This window comes from Larimichthys crocea, chromosome VI (assembly GCF_000972845.2).
Source record: "Larimichthys crocea isolate SSNF chromosome VI, L_crocea_2.0, whole genome shotgun sequence".
Taxonomy (NCBI): Eukaryota; Metazoa; Chordata; class Actinopteri; family Sciaenidae; genus Larimichthys; species Larimichthys crocea.
Genome location: NC_040016.1, coordinates 25,690,918 through 25,707,284, shown reverse-complemented (window position 1 = coordinate 25,707,284; position 16,367 = coordinate 25,690,918). Strand labels below are relative to the sequence as shown.

Below are 16,367 nucleotides of genomic sequence, written 5' to 3'. Positions count from 1 at the left end.
CTGTCCTGGTGTTATTACAGACGGTGAACGCACCACAGACGCTCGTCTGTCCTGGTGTTATTACAGACGGTGAACGCACCACAGACGCTCGTCTGTCCTGGTGTTATTACAGACGGTGAACGCACCACAGACGCTCGTCTGTCCTGGTGTTATTACAGACGGTGAACGCACCACAGACGCTCGTCTGTCCTGGTGTTATTACAGACGGTGAACGCACCACAGACGCTCGTCTGTCCTGGTGTTATTACAGACAGTGAACACACTCCATTCACTGTTTGACTCACCTGTGTGTTGAGTCTGTTCTGTGTCTGAATGTCTCTGAATGTTTCATATTATATAAATCTAAATATACGTACATACAGATTCACATATGTGAATCTGTATGTACGTATATTTAGATTTATTTATATATATTAGTGCTGTCCATTAATTTTAAACAATTAACGCGTTTAAAAAAATTAACGCAGTTTTGTTTACTTCTGGTGGCGGCTGACCCATAACCTTTTTGAGCGCTGAATCGTATGTCGACGTCGCCGCCATTTTGGATGTGGCAAAGTAGAGCTTTGTTTCCCAGATATATTAGTGTGTGTGTGAATGGGTGTATAAGAGGCATTAACTTAAAGCTTAAAGCTTAAATGGATCGAGTTTCATGACAAGAACACGTCATAATGGGCGGGGCCGACCTGAAGTCAACAGGTGAGGGGTTTTCAGGTGTAATCATTGATGACACCTCACATCCTTTTTTACACCAGAAAAAAGATGCGGCGTGGAATGTCATCGCAGGAGTCACAGAGACTACAGCCGGAAATATCACGTGATTATGCGTGAAGTCACGAGATCTCGTGTGTTCTCGTGACGCTCTGTGTCCGGCGGAGACGCACCTGAGCGCATCACAAACGGATCATGTGTGAGTTGGCGGAGTACGCAGCCGTTCCGGATGCTGTGTGTTTTAGGGGTTAGACTGGACAGTGCTGGTTCGGAAGTTGTGTGGTTCTGTTCTGGGTTCAGAGGTTCTGTTCGATCCAGCCGTGTTCACTGGAAGGTAGACGCTGATGCTAGCTCACAGCACTAGCTGCAATGCTATCACACACTCGCTATTGGCTGCTGTAAACACCAATCAGCATCCACGACACGTCCCTCCCTGTCTGTGTTTTTACAGGAAACACATGAAAATAAGGAAGTAAACTGAACTCTTCTTCCTGTTTCTGTTCTTCTTCTTCATGATTTGTCTTCGTGTTGTTCCAGCTCTCGTGTCAGTCTCGTCTCTCCTCCATCTTCCTCCACCTAACTTGTGGTGGTTGTAACCTCTCCCTGCAGATCAGATCAACATGGCAGCTCTCCAACAAGCCAATATCAGAGCAAAGCAAGGAGCTACGACTCCTCCACTGAAAGAAGATATGTCTGAGTGAAGGAGAGGGGGGAGGAAGGACGGGGGAGGAAGGGGAAAGACAAATCGAAAGCCATCAAGTGAGAGGGTGAATGTTAGGAAGGAGGGAGGAGACGGGGGAGGAGCTGTGACGTTTACTGCACTTAGTTAATGAACAAATATGACTGATGGAGACACGACGTCCTCACAGGATGCTGTCCACACGTCATGTGTTCACTCCAACACATTCTCAGGTCAATATGGAGTTTATCAGGAGAACACATGCTGTGATCGGATCACATACAGAACCATTGTTGGGTTCTCTGTGTGGCTCAGTGTAACGGATCGCCCTGACATACTTTAAATCACCTTTTAGCTCTGTGGTTTATATTCAGCGCTTCAGCTATAACAGGATCTGTGAATCCGAGCTGAGTGTTTCCCAGATGTCATTTGTTTACTCTCACACTGACCCTGGATCAGCCCTCAGATCAGCTTACACAGTATGATCAGAGCAGGACTCACTTTCCCAGAGATGACACGATCCTGTTTGATCTGTTTAGTCAACTCTGTTCAAAAACTTTGTCTGTGACGTCCCCGCAGACTGTCTAAAACCTGGACGTAGTCTCCGTGACGTCCCAACATGTCGACTTTCTCTGTGTTGTATTCAACACGTGTTTGTGTTTTTTCTGACAGACACGGACTACATCAGTCAGGAGGAGAAACAGAAGGTGGAGCTGATGTTGGCGTTTCTCACTGAAGAGTCCAAACAGGCTGCAGCGAGTTCAGCTGTGAGTATCACTTCATGTCTTTTGTCCAAATTACGTTTCTGAGTCTTTGTTGATGTTTTATGTTACACATAGTCAGGTAGTGTCTGTTAGCTGTTAGCACTTCCTGTTAGCGGTGTACTCGTGGTCAGAGTTGTGACAGTCGATGATCTGGTAGGAGAAGTTTGAGTCTCTGATGTTTGAAGGTTGGTTTGTGTGTTCGAGCTCAGCGTCTCTGACCTCACTTCCTGTCATACCTGTGCTCACCTGTTCATCTATGAACAAAGTGCACAGACAGAGTTAGAATAAGAAGTGTTTGCAGCAGTTTGTCCTTCAGGGTGAACCCGGTCAGGAGAAACCATTTCCTCTCCGCAGTGGAAACCCGATCCGATGCTCCCCCTTCAGACTCCACCACAGAGCCGGACTGACCGGACAGAAGATTCATTATTGATAAGAGGAGGAGGAGAGAGGGAGGAAAGTTCTCCCGCAGTGCTCTGAGAGCAGATCGTGTTCAGTTTATTCGACTCTGAGGACAGGCTGATGGTTTAAGTGCAGAGCCCGAAGGTAGACCTCCACAAACACACTAATGGATCTCTGCAGACGAGCTGGAAGTCCCTCACAACGCAACAGCTGCACTCATCAAGTGATCAGACCTGAGAACCCTTTAGTAGAACCAGGATCTGGCCCTGGTCTCTGATCACAGATAACAGAACATGTTTCATGTCCTTTCTTTCCTGCTCTGACAGGATGATGAAGGTTCTTCACTTCTTCACACCCTCATCTTCTCCTCGTCTTCTCTTCTTCATACCATCATCTTCTTCTCATCTTCGTCTTCTCGTCTTCTCCTTCTCTTCTCTTCTCTTCGTCTTCTCCTTCTCTTCTCTTCGTCTTCTCCTCGTCTTCTCGTCTTCATATCATCATCTTCTCCTCGTCTTCGTTTTGTTATCTTCTTGTCTTTGTCTTCTCCTCATCTTCTCATCTTCTCCTTGTCTCCATCTCATCTTCTCTTCGTCTTCTCCTCATCTTCTCCTCGTCCTGGTCTTCTCCTCATCTTCTCCTCGTCTTTGTCTCCTCCTTATCTTCTCATCTTCTCCTCATCTTCATCTTCTCCTCTGTTTCATACCAATATCCTCTCCTCGTCTTCGTCTTTTCCTCGTCTTTGTCTTCTCCTCATCTTCTCTTCATCTTCTCGTCTTCTCCTTGCTTTGTCTTCATCTTCTCATCTTCGTATTCTCCTCATCTTCTCCTCGTCTTCTCCTTGTCTTCTTCTGGTCTTCTCGTCTTCTCCTCGTCTTCGTCTTTTCTTTGTCTTTTTCTTGTGTTCTCATCTTCGTCTTCATCTTCTCTTCGTATTCTTCTTGTGTTCTCATCTTCTCCTCGTCTTCACTTCGTCTTCTCCTCATCTTCTACTGGTCTTCATACCATCATGAATGTCTGTCAGAGCATGAAGGGTTAAACTGAGCTCTGCAGAGCTGTGGGTGGTGAAAGGTGTCAGGAGAGGTGGTGCTGTGTGTTGAGGAGGAATAAAGGAGCACTCGAAGGAGAAAATGTGTACAGGTGTTGATAGTTGGCTGGAGACAGCATGCAGATCTCCACCAGGAAATACTCTGAGCTCCACCCACAACGGCAGAACACCCAGGCACGAGCCGGACCATGTGAGTCAGAACTCAACAGTCCACCTACACCTGAAGACCAACATGAGAACAGAGGAGAGGGGTCAAAACATGATGTGTCAGACACAATGCACAGCTGACCCTAACGGACCACAGGTGACCCTAACGAACCACAGGTGACCCTAACGGACCACAGGTGACCCTAACGGACCACAGGTGACCCTAACGAACCACAGGTGACCCTAACGGACCACAGGTGACCCTAACGGACCACAGGTGACCCTAACGGACCACAGGTGACCCTAACGGACCACAGGTGACCCTAACGGACCACAGGTGACCCTAACGGACCACAGGTGACCCTAACGGACCACAGGTGACCCTAACGGACCACAGCTGACCCTAACGGACACAGGTGACCCTAACGGACCACAGGTTACCCTAACGGACCACAGGTTACCCTAACGGACACAGCTGAACCTAACGGATCACAGGTGACCCTAACGGACACAGCTGATCCTAACGGACCACAGCTGATCCTAACGGACACAGCTGATCCTAACGGACCACAGCTGATCCTAACGGACCACAGGTGACCCTAACGGACCACAGGTGACCCTAACGGACCACAGGTGACCCTAACGAATCACAGCTGACCCTAACGGACCACAGGTTACCCTAACGGACCACAGGTTACCCTAACGGACACAGCTGAACCTAACGGACCACAGCTGATCCTAACGGACCACAGCTGATCCTAACGGACCACAGCTGATCCTACCGGACCACAGGTGACCCTAACGGACCACAGGTGACCCTAACGGACACAGGTGACCCTAACGGACCACAGGTGACCCTAACGGACCACAGGTGACCCTAACGGACCACAGCTGACCCTAACGGACCACAGCTGATCCTAACGGACACAGCTGATCCTAACGGACACAGCTGAACCTAACGGACCACAGGTCCAGGTTCTGGTCTGTTGTAGGTCAGGCAGCTGATCGATCAGAGAGTGCAAGAGTCCAGACATGATCTATGTAGGAGAAGGAGGAGAGAGGAGGAGAGGAGAGAGGAGGAGAGAGGAGGATAACTGTTTCCCTCAGTTTACAGTCTTTATGCTAAGCTAAGTTTTGTTCTTCTGTCGTAGCCGACGAGTGAAGAAGACCTCTGTCCGATCTGCTACGCTCACTCCATCTCTGCCATCTTCAAACCCTGTTCACACAAGTCCTGCAAGTGAGTGCACACACACACACACACACACACACACGTGATGGTGTGAGTCAGCTGTTTGCTGATTGCAGCTCTGTGGGCAGCTCGCCTTCACACACACCTTGATACATATTTCATGTTCTCCTCGAGGTGCGCTTGATTTAGCTCAGCTGGCACGCCGACTCAGCACTCGTATGGATTCTGCTGGTTCAGATTGAGAGTGCGTCACGAGCCGCTGTTTACCCACAAGTAGGGATGGGAATCGATCAGATTTTTATGATTACGATTCCATTATCGATTCTGCTTAACGATTCGATTCTTTATCGATTCTCTTATCGATTCTCGTTTGGGGAAAAAAAGGAGAACAAACAGTTTGATCAGCATCATCTAGAGGACGTAGTGAACTGGAGCGAGTACTAGTACAGCTGCAGACTCTCTCTCGTCATGGTCATCTTCTAAATGTGATGCAGAAGGCATTCGTTTAATGTGACTGTTATAGCATGTTTTACAAAGAAGCACATGGCGCTAACATGGTAGGCAGTGTGTCAAAAACACGACATTCATTTAAAATATTACATGTTGTGTGCGCAAATGTTTCTGCATGTTGGTCGTGTTCCCTCCCGACGCTGTTATCTCCACTTTGCAATGATTTGCAAGTCGCCCTGTTGACGTCTGTTTTGGTGAAATGCAGCCAAACTTTGGAGCGTTTGAACCGAGTGGTGACATTGTTACTACTGATGCACTGCACGTGAGAAACTTGCGGAAGTTATGTGCCGTAATTAGTCGTGCTTTCTGGAATCGATAAGAGAATCGTTAGATAAGCTGCCAAACGATTCCATGGAACTGAAACACACAGAACCGGTTCTCAACAAGAACCGGTTCTCGATTCCCATCCCTACCCACAAGTCCGTTTGTTTCACGAATTAACAACAGGTTCACGAACAGTTCACACTCACACCTGATGTTGATCGTCGTCCTTCAGACTTCAGGTCAACTCTGTCACTATGTGAGGATGCGAGTACACACAGTACACACAGAAGTATGTGACCTCTGACCTCACACGTGTCACATGACTGTTCTTCCTGTCTGCAGAGCGTGCATCAACCAGCATCTGATGAACAACAAGGACTGTTTCTTCTGCAAAGCCACCATCACCGGGGTCGAAGACTACAGCAAGCCCGCCACCTCCTAACACACACACACACACACACACACACACACACACACACACGTTGGCTGTACAGATGATCAAACACTTCCTGTGTCTCAAACGTCTCATCTCAGTGAACACACAGATTTCTCACCGATGTCACACAGTGTGTGTGTGTGTGTGTGTGTGTGTGTGTGTGTCTGTAAAGTTCACTCACTGTCACATGACAGCCTGACATGCTGAACACACACATCTGTTCACGTGAAGTCTGAAATCCCAGCATGCATTGGGAGAAAGAAGGCACGAAGACGGTTTGAAACTCAACATGGCCGCTGTCAGAAGCTGCATCATGAACCAGTTTGACCCGGTTTGCAAACAGCCAATCATCAACCAGGTCACCAACAGCTTCTTCTTCTCCTTCTTCTTGGTGGTCCAAACACTAACGGTGCTGTGAGTGGTGCAGTATCAACACGATTTAAATTCTGTTAGTTCATTAAAGTTACACAGTGAGGCCATTTGTTTCTGCTCTATATGTGTGGTTCCCTTTTTGTTTCTTTCATTTGAGACAAACAAGCTAAAAGTTTTTCTGTAGATATTCATTATATATAATATTATATAAAATATCGTCATTGTGATTCTTTTGGCCTCGATCGTCGTGTCGGACGTCGGCGCTTCGTTTGGATAAACTTTATCGTGTCTCCTGGTTCAGATGAACAAACTGGTTCAGGTGGTTTCATGAAGCTTCCAATCCTCTGACTGCTCGCAGCAAACATGTTTACTTTCAGACTCCAGCCACTGAATCATGCCGCATGTCGACATGGCCCGTCTCTTTAAATAGAAGTTATACTGCAGTGAACACACACGCACACACACACACACACACACACACACACACACACGCACACACACCGAGGTGGCTGAACAATAAAACATGAAGTACTCGATGGGACGACAGCAGCTTCCTCAAGTGTGCGAGCTCGCTGTCATATTAGCACAACAATTCACCTCCACCTGTCAGTGCAGGTACACACACACACACACACACACACACACTCTCTGACGTGTGCACCGTATATCACCTTTACCTCCGTGCAGATACACACAGGCAGGGAACAGTGGAGAACTCGTACCTCACCCTTTCTGCAGACGGATTACTTGACCGGGCTTCAGGTACAGACCTGAAGGTTTTGGACCAGAACCTCCACACAGAGACATAAACTCTGCTGTAATCTGGAGGAAGTCGAGGTCTGTACCTGGTCTGTTGTCTTGTAATCTGTCCGTGATCCTCCAGGTTTAAAATCAACACACCGCTCTGTCACACCAACGTACTGTAGCAGGGGCACACACGCACGCACACACACACACACACACTTTACAGTCACTCATAATGTGTTGATGTGTAGAAAACATGAACTCGCCTTCTCTTCCTTTTCAGATTTCGTGTCTGAATTATACATATGAAGCTACAGCTAGCCCAGGAGGATGATTCAAATTAAAAGTCTGAATAAAAATAAAGTCTCATTATTTAAGAAAATGTTAAACATCCAAAATTCATTCACAGTTTTCAGATTTTTGTTTTAAAATACAAAAATAAAAATTGAAATAAAAGATCAAAAATCATTGAGTGAAATTTAAAAAAATTAAAAAATTCACTGAAAATTTTTAGTCACATAGAAAATCTAAAATAGAAAAATTAAAAAGCATTTTTTAAATTTCACCCACTTTGTATTTAAATTTATATTTTTGTAATTTAAAATAAAAATCAGCTGTTTTGTTTGTAGTGTGTCAGACTGTTACACATTAAATAATATATATATATTTTTTGTGGCTGAAGCGATCCTCCGTCAGAACTCGAGTTCACTAATTCTCTTTTCTTGATTTTCTTTCTTTGCTGTTTTTAAAAGTTTCTGTTTTTATCCAATAAAGAAAAAAAAAAGAATTATTTGAGTCCAGAACAGTAAGAAACAATTTCTGAATATGATAAATGAAACGTTCTGTTTGGATCTGTGTCCGAGGACGTGTATTCAGAGGTTCTGTGTGTTTTGTTCTGATAGCGGTACTTTTATTTAGAGCGAGTTTACGATGACGGACTCTCGTGTTCTGTTTCTTCTTTGTGAGTGAGCGTGCACATTTACTGATAACCAAACTGAATTAAATTATTTATCCCAAGCCAACGACGAGTTGCTTCGTTTTTTATATTTCATACACAAGTACATGACGTGTTTTCACAATGAAAGACAATATACATCTTTTCAGCTGGAATACAGAAATGTGTGAGAGCAGACAGGTCTTCTTCCACACAGCATGATGTTCATTTAGTAAATGAACTCTGAGGTTTAACGAGCTTCATGGATGTGTGAAACTGGATTCACATTGTTTGTTTGTCACTTGTTCAGTGCAGAAACTCGACACCAGCCTGAGTGTTCAGAGTTTATAGATCGAGACAGAAATAACACAGAGAGAGAGAAAGATGGAGGACGAAGAGGAGGAGGAGGAGGTGAAGGTGGAGGACACTGATAGCAGCAGTGTGTATTTATAGTGGAACAGGAGCTTTTTTCCTCTGATCGATGAAAACAGCACATGACCTGTCCGCTAATGCAACCTGTGTGTGTGTGTGCACGCACACACGTGTGTGTTAGTGGGTCAAGGACACGAACAAGTGGAAAGTTTCAGCTCTGACCAAAGAAACGTCAAAAAAAAAAAAAAGACCATCAGAACAATAATTTAACTTATCAACTCAATCAGATTCATATTTATTTCCTTTATTTATTGATCTCCTGAGAGGCTGTTGAGTTAAATTGTGTTTAATGAAACACATTATTAGATGTTATATCTATTATCAGAAGGGGCTCACAGAAGGATTCGCAATGCAGACTCAGAGACAAAAGTGATGGTTCAAAAAGTTTTACTAGACAAGCTGTGCAAACAAAAAGAGTACAGGCGAAAGTACAAATCCATAAGGCAAAAAACAGGTAAAGGTCGAAGATCAGGTAATCAAAAACAAGAATGCACGACAAAGAAACGCTGGGACGCTGTACAAGACGAGACGAACTGGCGACAAACATAGAGAGCACATAGACTAAACAGAGGGAAAAGGGGAGGGGGAACCTTTAGGCACAGGTACAACACATGAGGGAGGCAGGTAATCAGGGAGCAAGGATGACTCACAGGAAGGCAATCTGAAAGACAAGACTGAGGGATAACAGAAAACATCATTGGTTCAAGACATGACAATTATCAGCTCATTACAGAAGATTATGATCTGAACACTTGAAGACGATAAGCTGTTCTTGTAACTTTTCTGCAGGTTTTAGTTAAAAAACAAACGATTTAATACATAAAACAAACTGATACAGAAATGTTAAACTACAAAACATTTAACAATCGGAGAGCTGTTAGCAAAACACCGCTCTGATGAACTGAAAAAAATCACTCCCAAGAAAACGTTGAGACGACCTTTGTAGATAAAAATGAACGTTCACTTGATGATAATAAAATTCACATGACAATCATGCTTCAACAACAAAAATCTTTAACCACGCGTCCTCCCTTTCCTATGCCTCAGTTGCATATTTAAACATGAAATTATATAGATATACATTGAAAGTTTTAGTTAAATCTTTTTTTCTACTCTATGGTTTTAGTTTTTTTTTTTTTACTGAAGTAAAATATTGAAGTATTTCTTCCATCAGACTGACAGGCTTCAGTTTTCATCTCATCATTTAAACTTTTTAAAGATGATTAATTATTAATTATCATAAAACTCCATTTGCAGGCGAAATGATTCATCTTGGTGTCAGATTGGACTGTCTGTTTATCATCCATGAACACACCTGTACAGGTAACACGATGTGTCAGGGTTTTTTGTGGGCAAGTTTTTCCTCACTGGAACCGAGGGTCTAAGGACAGAGGGTGTCACTCCCTGTACAGATTGGAAAGCCTCAGAGGAAAATGGACTTTGTGACTTTGGACTGTACAAATAAAATTGATTTGATTTGATTTGATTTGTCATACATGACATGATCCACATGTTTGTTTCATGGAGCTTTGCCACCCCCTGCAGGACTGATGTCTGCACAACAAGCAGCTGAATGACTGATCTGAGTTCAGATAGTGAGAATCAGACACATTGTGTCTCAGGCGGATGCAGAAAAACTAGTCCACGCATTTGTTACTTCAAGGCTGGACTATTGTAACTCTTTGTTATCAGGCTGCTCCAATAAGTCTCTGAGGACTTTGCAGTTAATTCAGAATGCTGCTGCACGTGTTCTGACAGGAACCAAGATCAGAGATCACATCTCTCCCATTCTGGCTTCCTTGCATTGGCTCCCTGTTAAATCTAGAATAGAATTTAAAATCTTCTCCTTACTTACAAAAGCTCTTCATGGTCAGGCACCATCTATCTAGAGCTCATAATACTTACTACCCCTCTAGAACACTGCGCTCTCGGACGCTGGGTTCCTTGTGGTTCCTTGTGGTTCCTTGTGGTTCCTATAGTCTCCAAAAGTAGATTGGGAGCCAGAGCTTTCGCTGTCAGGCTCCTCTTCTGTGGAAACAACTACCATTCTGGGTTCAGGAGGCAGACCACGGTCAACACCTTTAGAGTGACTGAAGACTTTCCTCTTTGATGAGCTTTAGTTAGTGCTGGCTCGGTCATCCTTAGTTATGCTGCCATAGGATTAGACTTCAGGAGGGACTGTCTCTCTCTCTCTCTCTCTCTCTCCATCTGTAAACCTTCATGTCTATAATCATGTCACTAACTAAAATTCTTCCCTGGGTTTCTGCTCTGTCGTCCAAGCAGGTTCTCGGATCGTGGCTGCTGCTGTGGTCCTGCATGACGTTCACTACATATATTATTACTGTCATTATTACTACCATATCTTGCTACTGTAATCCATTTTATCAGTCTCTTGTAATTCATTGTTCATGTTATCAGTCATTGTAATTCATTGTCATTTTATCAGTCATTGTTAATTTCATTGTCATTTTATCAGTCATTGTAATTCATTGTCCTTATCAGTCATTTGTAATTGTACAATATGTTTGTGTTGATTTGTTCTGTACACCTGACATCTATTGCACGTCTGTCGTCCTGGGAGAGGGATCCCTCCTCTGTCTCTTCCTGAGGTTTCTTCCACCTTTTTTCCCTGTTAAAGGTTTTTGTGGGCAAGTTTTTACACACACACACACCCACACCACACACACACACACACACACACACACACACACACACACACAGGTTCCGCAGGCAGGTTTATGGATCACTGATTCTGAGATATGATAACTGTCAAAGGTCACAGTGAGCCACCGAGACAGAAACTAAGACAGAATACAGACAACCTTCAACAACACACCTGTCCACACCTGTCCAGCTCAGTGAAAAGTTGTGACCTCTGCGAGAGTACCAATGAGGAATCAAGCAACTGATATCTTCACTGAAGCGAGGATCAGGAGTTAACTGAATCCCTGAGCAACGGTGAGTCTCGGCTTCACTGCCCAGTTTAAACCTGTTTACATTACTTCTGATCAAAACTAGCGAGTCAACAACTTTGCTACCAGCCAATCATCATCCATCCCCAGCAGCAGCTGATCTCACTGCCTAGTCCAGCAGCAGTCAGCCCAGAACCAGAACCAGAACCAGACCCAGCAGCACTGATATCACTGCCTAGTCAGCAGCAGCCCAGAACCAGAACAGAACCAGACCCAGCAGCAGCTGATTCTCACTGCCTAGTCAGCAGCAGTCAGCCCAGAACCGAACCAGACCAGACCCAGCAGCAGCTGATCTCACTGCCTAGTCCAGCAGCAGTCAGCCCAGCTCGGCGTCTGTCTTTTCAGCCTTTTATTTCACCAGCTCTCACCAACCACTAAAAGTCAGTCCCACATTTACTCTTGTCCGGCGGCTTCTTGCTCGCTCACTCTCTCCTTTTCTCTTCTAGCTCTCCATTCATTCATTTGGATGACCAAGGTTCTGTTTGATGACACAAGGTTCTGTTGATCTCAAACGTGTGACGTTAAACGTGAGGAGACGTGTGTCTCGATTTGATCAGAAACAGGCTAAAAGGTTTCTTTTCTCTTCCAGGTGTCATCCTCCTGGTTTTCCCTTTGGTTCTGGTTCTCTGTTCTCTCTCTGGTTCTGGTTCTCGCTCGGGCCCTGCTGGGCAGAACAGGAACCATAGGTGGCCGTTGCAGGTTTGGGTCCAGCAGTACTGCTCCCTGTCCTCCCTTCCTCCTCCCTGTAAGGTCTCTCAGACTCCGTTACCCAGCAGGCAGTGAGAGCAGGAAGTACAGGGCGGGGCAGGAGGTGGGACCGATGAGCTCGGGTCAGATCAAAGCATCTTAAAGTGGGAAGTCACTCAGGTGTCAGTCCATTGACCAATCACTGATCAGTCCATCTGTTTCCAGGCCAACGATACAGCACACCCTCCCCAGAGGCCCCGCCTCCCACGGTGTCCTGGGTTTCCATAGCAACATATTGCCATCCAACTACCCGGGCGAGGACCGCCGGAGCGCGCCACCTGCCTGCGGGCTGTGGTGGTCTGCAGTTTGGTGTGTTTGACGGGCATGCGGGGTCGGCGTGCGCTCATTCTGTCAGCCAGAGACTCTTCTACTACATTGCCGTGGCAACCCTGCCTCTGAAGTGCTGGCAGACTCGAACGGGCGGTGGAGGGGACGGGCTGTACCGCCACTGCTGGAGTGGCACAAACACCCCCGGATCACGCCACCCTGACGGGAGCAAGCTCCTTCCACAGCCTCCGAAACTACTGGCAGGAGAGGCTGGAGGACGAGGCGGCGGAGGATGACGCGGGTAATGTCACGGGTTCAAAGAATCTGTCTGACCCGGATGACGCAGGTACTGTCTGGCTGCTATTGGCCGACCTGGTACCAGATACCTGAGTTCTTCTGACAGAAGTGAACATAGCTTTAATGCTGTCATGTTGTGATTTCATTATCTGTCTCCTTTCTGATTGACTGCAGGACTGCGCAGGGGGCGTCAGCGCTGGTCAATGCTTTCCGTCGCCTTGACTACGACCTTTCAGTGGAAGCCAGAGTCCACCTGTCCATGTCCTCACCCAGGTGTGTTCATGTGTGATATGAGCACCTTGGTACTGTAACGTTATTCCCTGTTGGTGTCAAGGCTGTGCTCCTGTTCTGTTGCCTGCTAACGGCGATTCAGTTTGCTTCAGCATTGTCTCTCTCTGTCCACAGGCGGTTGTCTCTCCTGGAGGAGGCGTTCTCTCTGTCCTCACCCCTTCGCGTGGCGCTGTCTGGCTGCACAGCCTGCATCGCCCACATTTCCAACGGGGTCCTGCACGTGGCTAACCTGGGCGGACAGCCGCCGTGCTGGGTGTTCAGGAGCAGGACGGGTGTGGTCAGCGGTGAGTCTCACCAATGACCACAACGCACAAAACCCAGATGAGCTGCAAAGGATTTTGGGGAACACCCGCTGTCTGAGCACAGGACAGTGGTCCGACACGACCGCCTGCTGGGTCTGCTGCTGCCTTTGGCTTGGCGTGTTGGTGATTCCGTTTCAAATGGAGCGCAAGGATGCTGAAACGGGTCTACGAAACACGACCAGACATCTTGTCCGCGCTCAGCGAGGCGGTCCGTACACCGCCACCTCACTACCTGACCCCGCCCTACCTGAGCGCGAGCCCGAGGTCACCCGACACCGCATCAGACCCGCTGACAAGTTCCTGGTCCTGGCCACTGACGGACTCTGGGGCTGATGCACCGACAGACCGTAGTCCAGCTGGTCGGAGAACAACTGACAGGTCAGGTCACCATTCTCACCTGAACCAGAACCAGAACCACTGGACCTGGATCTGCTCACCTGAGGGCAGACTACTGAAAGTTGTGTTGTGGTTTGTGGGATCACAAAGAGGTCTGTTGCTGTGTCCTCACATTTGTACATGAACCGAACACTGCTCTGATCCAGAGTCAGCACGGTTCTCTAAAGTTGAACAGTTGAAGTGTCAGGTCAAACAGTTGAGTGTGAACAGTGAAGTGTCAGGTAAACAGTTGAAGGTCAGGTCAAACAGTGAAGTGTGTCAGTGACGAGTTGAACAGTTGAAGTGTCAGTGTGAACAGTTGAAGTGTCATGTTGAATCAGTTGAAGTGTCAGGTTGAACAGTTGAAGTGTCAGTGTGAACAGTTGAAGTGTCAGTGTGAAGTTGAAGTGTCGTGTGAATAGTTGAAGTGTCAGGTCGAACCGTTGAGTGTGAGTGTGAAGTTGAAGTGTCAGGTCAACAGTTGAAGTGTCAGGTTGAACGTGAAGTGTGAGTGTGAACAGTTGAAGTGTAGAGTGTGAACAGTTGAATTGAAGTGTGAGTGTGAACAGTTGAGTGTCAGTGTGACAGTTAAGGTCAGTGTGAATAGTTGAAGTGTCAGGTCGAACAGTTGAAGTGTGAGTGTGAACAGTTGAAGTGTCAGGTCGAACAGTTGAAGTGTCAGTGTGAATAGTTGAAGTGTCAGGTCGAACAGTTGAAGTGTGAGTGTGAACAGTTGAAGTGTTTTGTTGTTGTTGTTCAGGTCTTCAGCAGCAGAGACCCATGGTTCCTGGTCTGGGCATGACGCTGGGCAGCCTGCAGCGACTCCTGCTGGAGCGGAGGGACGGGTTCTGTCGGTGCTGGAGGACCAGAACACCGGCACCCACCTGCTTCGCCACGCCCTCGGGGGATGACGGGTACGGAGCAGTGGCACCAAACCGTCTGGCCAAGATGCTGAGCCTGCCGACGAACTGGCCCGAAGGTACCGTGATGACATCACCATCACTGTGGTCCACCTGAACGAACTGGACCTTTAACGAGAACGTTATATGAACGTCTGTTCAATAAACTGTTCATTGTTTGATTCTAAATAAAAAATAACATACTGTTAATATCATATACACATATACATACTGTACGTGTGTGTAAGTACTGTATATCTTCATACATCTATCTATGTGAACCACACCGTCCAGCCAATCAGAGTCCAGGGGTACAGCATCACTTCCTGTGAGCCGTTTGGAGACTTAAAAATAAAATTTATTGATCTTACAAAATCAAACTCTTGATTAGAAACAGTTCAACTTCAATCCAACCAATCAGACAGCATCCGCAGCTCACAGAGCTCAATCACTGGGCAATACTCAAAATGGGGGGGGTGGTTGGAGGCCCCGTCCCGTGATGTTGGTTGATGACATCATGAAGTTGGTTGGCCTGACAGAACCGGAGGTAAACAGCTCCACGTCCAGGTGTTTACCGTTTACACTCTTTATGCTGAGTGACCGCATTTAATTGGACTGTTGACTCTGTTAACCTGCACCACAAACACCTGAACTATGATCATGACATCATCAGCAGGTTAAATGTAAACTTCATTAAACAGTTTGTATCACTCAGTTTTATTGATTCGATCACCGGTTAATTTACAGAACAGGAAGTGTTTTCATCAGAACCAATCCACGTCATCAGAAACCGATCCACTCATCAGAACCGATCACGTCTCAGTTGAGTACTCAATTAGTCTTTAGTCTTTCGTCCCAACGTTTGTGAGTTTGTGTCGTGGCGGTTCACTGACTGTCACAGCTGCTGCCTTCAAGGACATTCAGACCTTCTGGTCACTCCATGTTCTTGTTTTCTCAGCCATCAGATGTCATCCTGCTCCGCTCCTCTCTGGAGGTTTCAACAACTTTGCTACCAGCCAATCATCATCCAGGTCCCCAGCAGCAGCTGATCTCATGCCTAGTCCAGCAGCAGTCAGCCAGAACCAGACAGAACAGACCCCGCAGCAGCGACTGATATCACTGCCTAGTCCCAGCAGTCAGCCCGAACCAGAACCAGAACCAGACCCAGCAGCAGCTGATCTCACTGCCTAGTCCAGCAGCAGTCAGCCCAGAACCAGAACCAGAACCAGACCCAGCAGCAGCTGATCTCACTGCTAGTCAGCAGCAGTCAGCCCAGCTCGGCGTCTGTCTTAGCTTTATTTCACCAAAGCTCTCCAACCACTAAAAGTCACACATTTACTCTTGGCGGCGGTTTGCTCGACTCTCTCTCTTTAGCTTCTCCCTCATATATTTTGATGACACAAGGTTCTGTTTGCATTGACACAAGGTTCTGTTGATCTCAACTGTGTGACGTTAAACGTGAGGAGACGTGTGTCTCGATTTGATCAGAACCAGGCTAAAAGGTTTCTTTTCTCTTCCAGGGGTCATCCTCCTGGTTTTCCCTTTGGTTCTGGTTCTCCTGGTTCTCTCTCTGGTTCTGGGTCTCGCTCGGGCC

The 16,367-nt window shown here is 46.5% G+C and overlaps 1 protein-coding gene and 1 pseudogene across 1 annotated transcript in view; both read left to right on the top strand.

The window, feature by feature from the left end:
• rnf123 (ring finger protein 123) overlaps positions 1-6,726 on the top strand; it is a 45,786-nt gene extending 39,060 nt beyond the window's left edge. The window contains 3 exon segments of the mRNA XM_027278964.1: positions 2,060-2,154; positions 4,894-4,979; positions 6,048-6,726. Coding sequence (XP_027134765.1) covers positions 2,060-2,154; positions 4,894-4,979; positions 6,048-6,147 — 281 coding nt within the window. The 3' untranslated portion in view covers positions 6,148-6,726.
• Positions 6,727-7,048: 322 nt separating this feature from the next.
• On the top strand, positions 7,049-14,908 carry LOC113745904 (pyruvate dehydrogenase [acetyl-transferring]-phosphatase 1, mitochondrial-like; annotated as a pseudogene).
• The last annotated feature ends 1,459 nt before the right edge of the window (positions 14,909-16,367 follow it).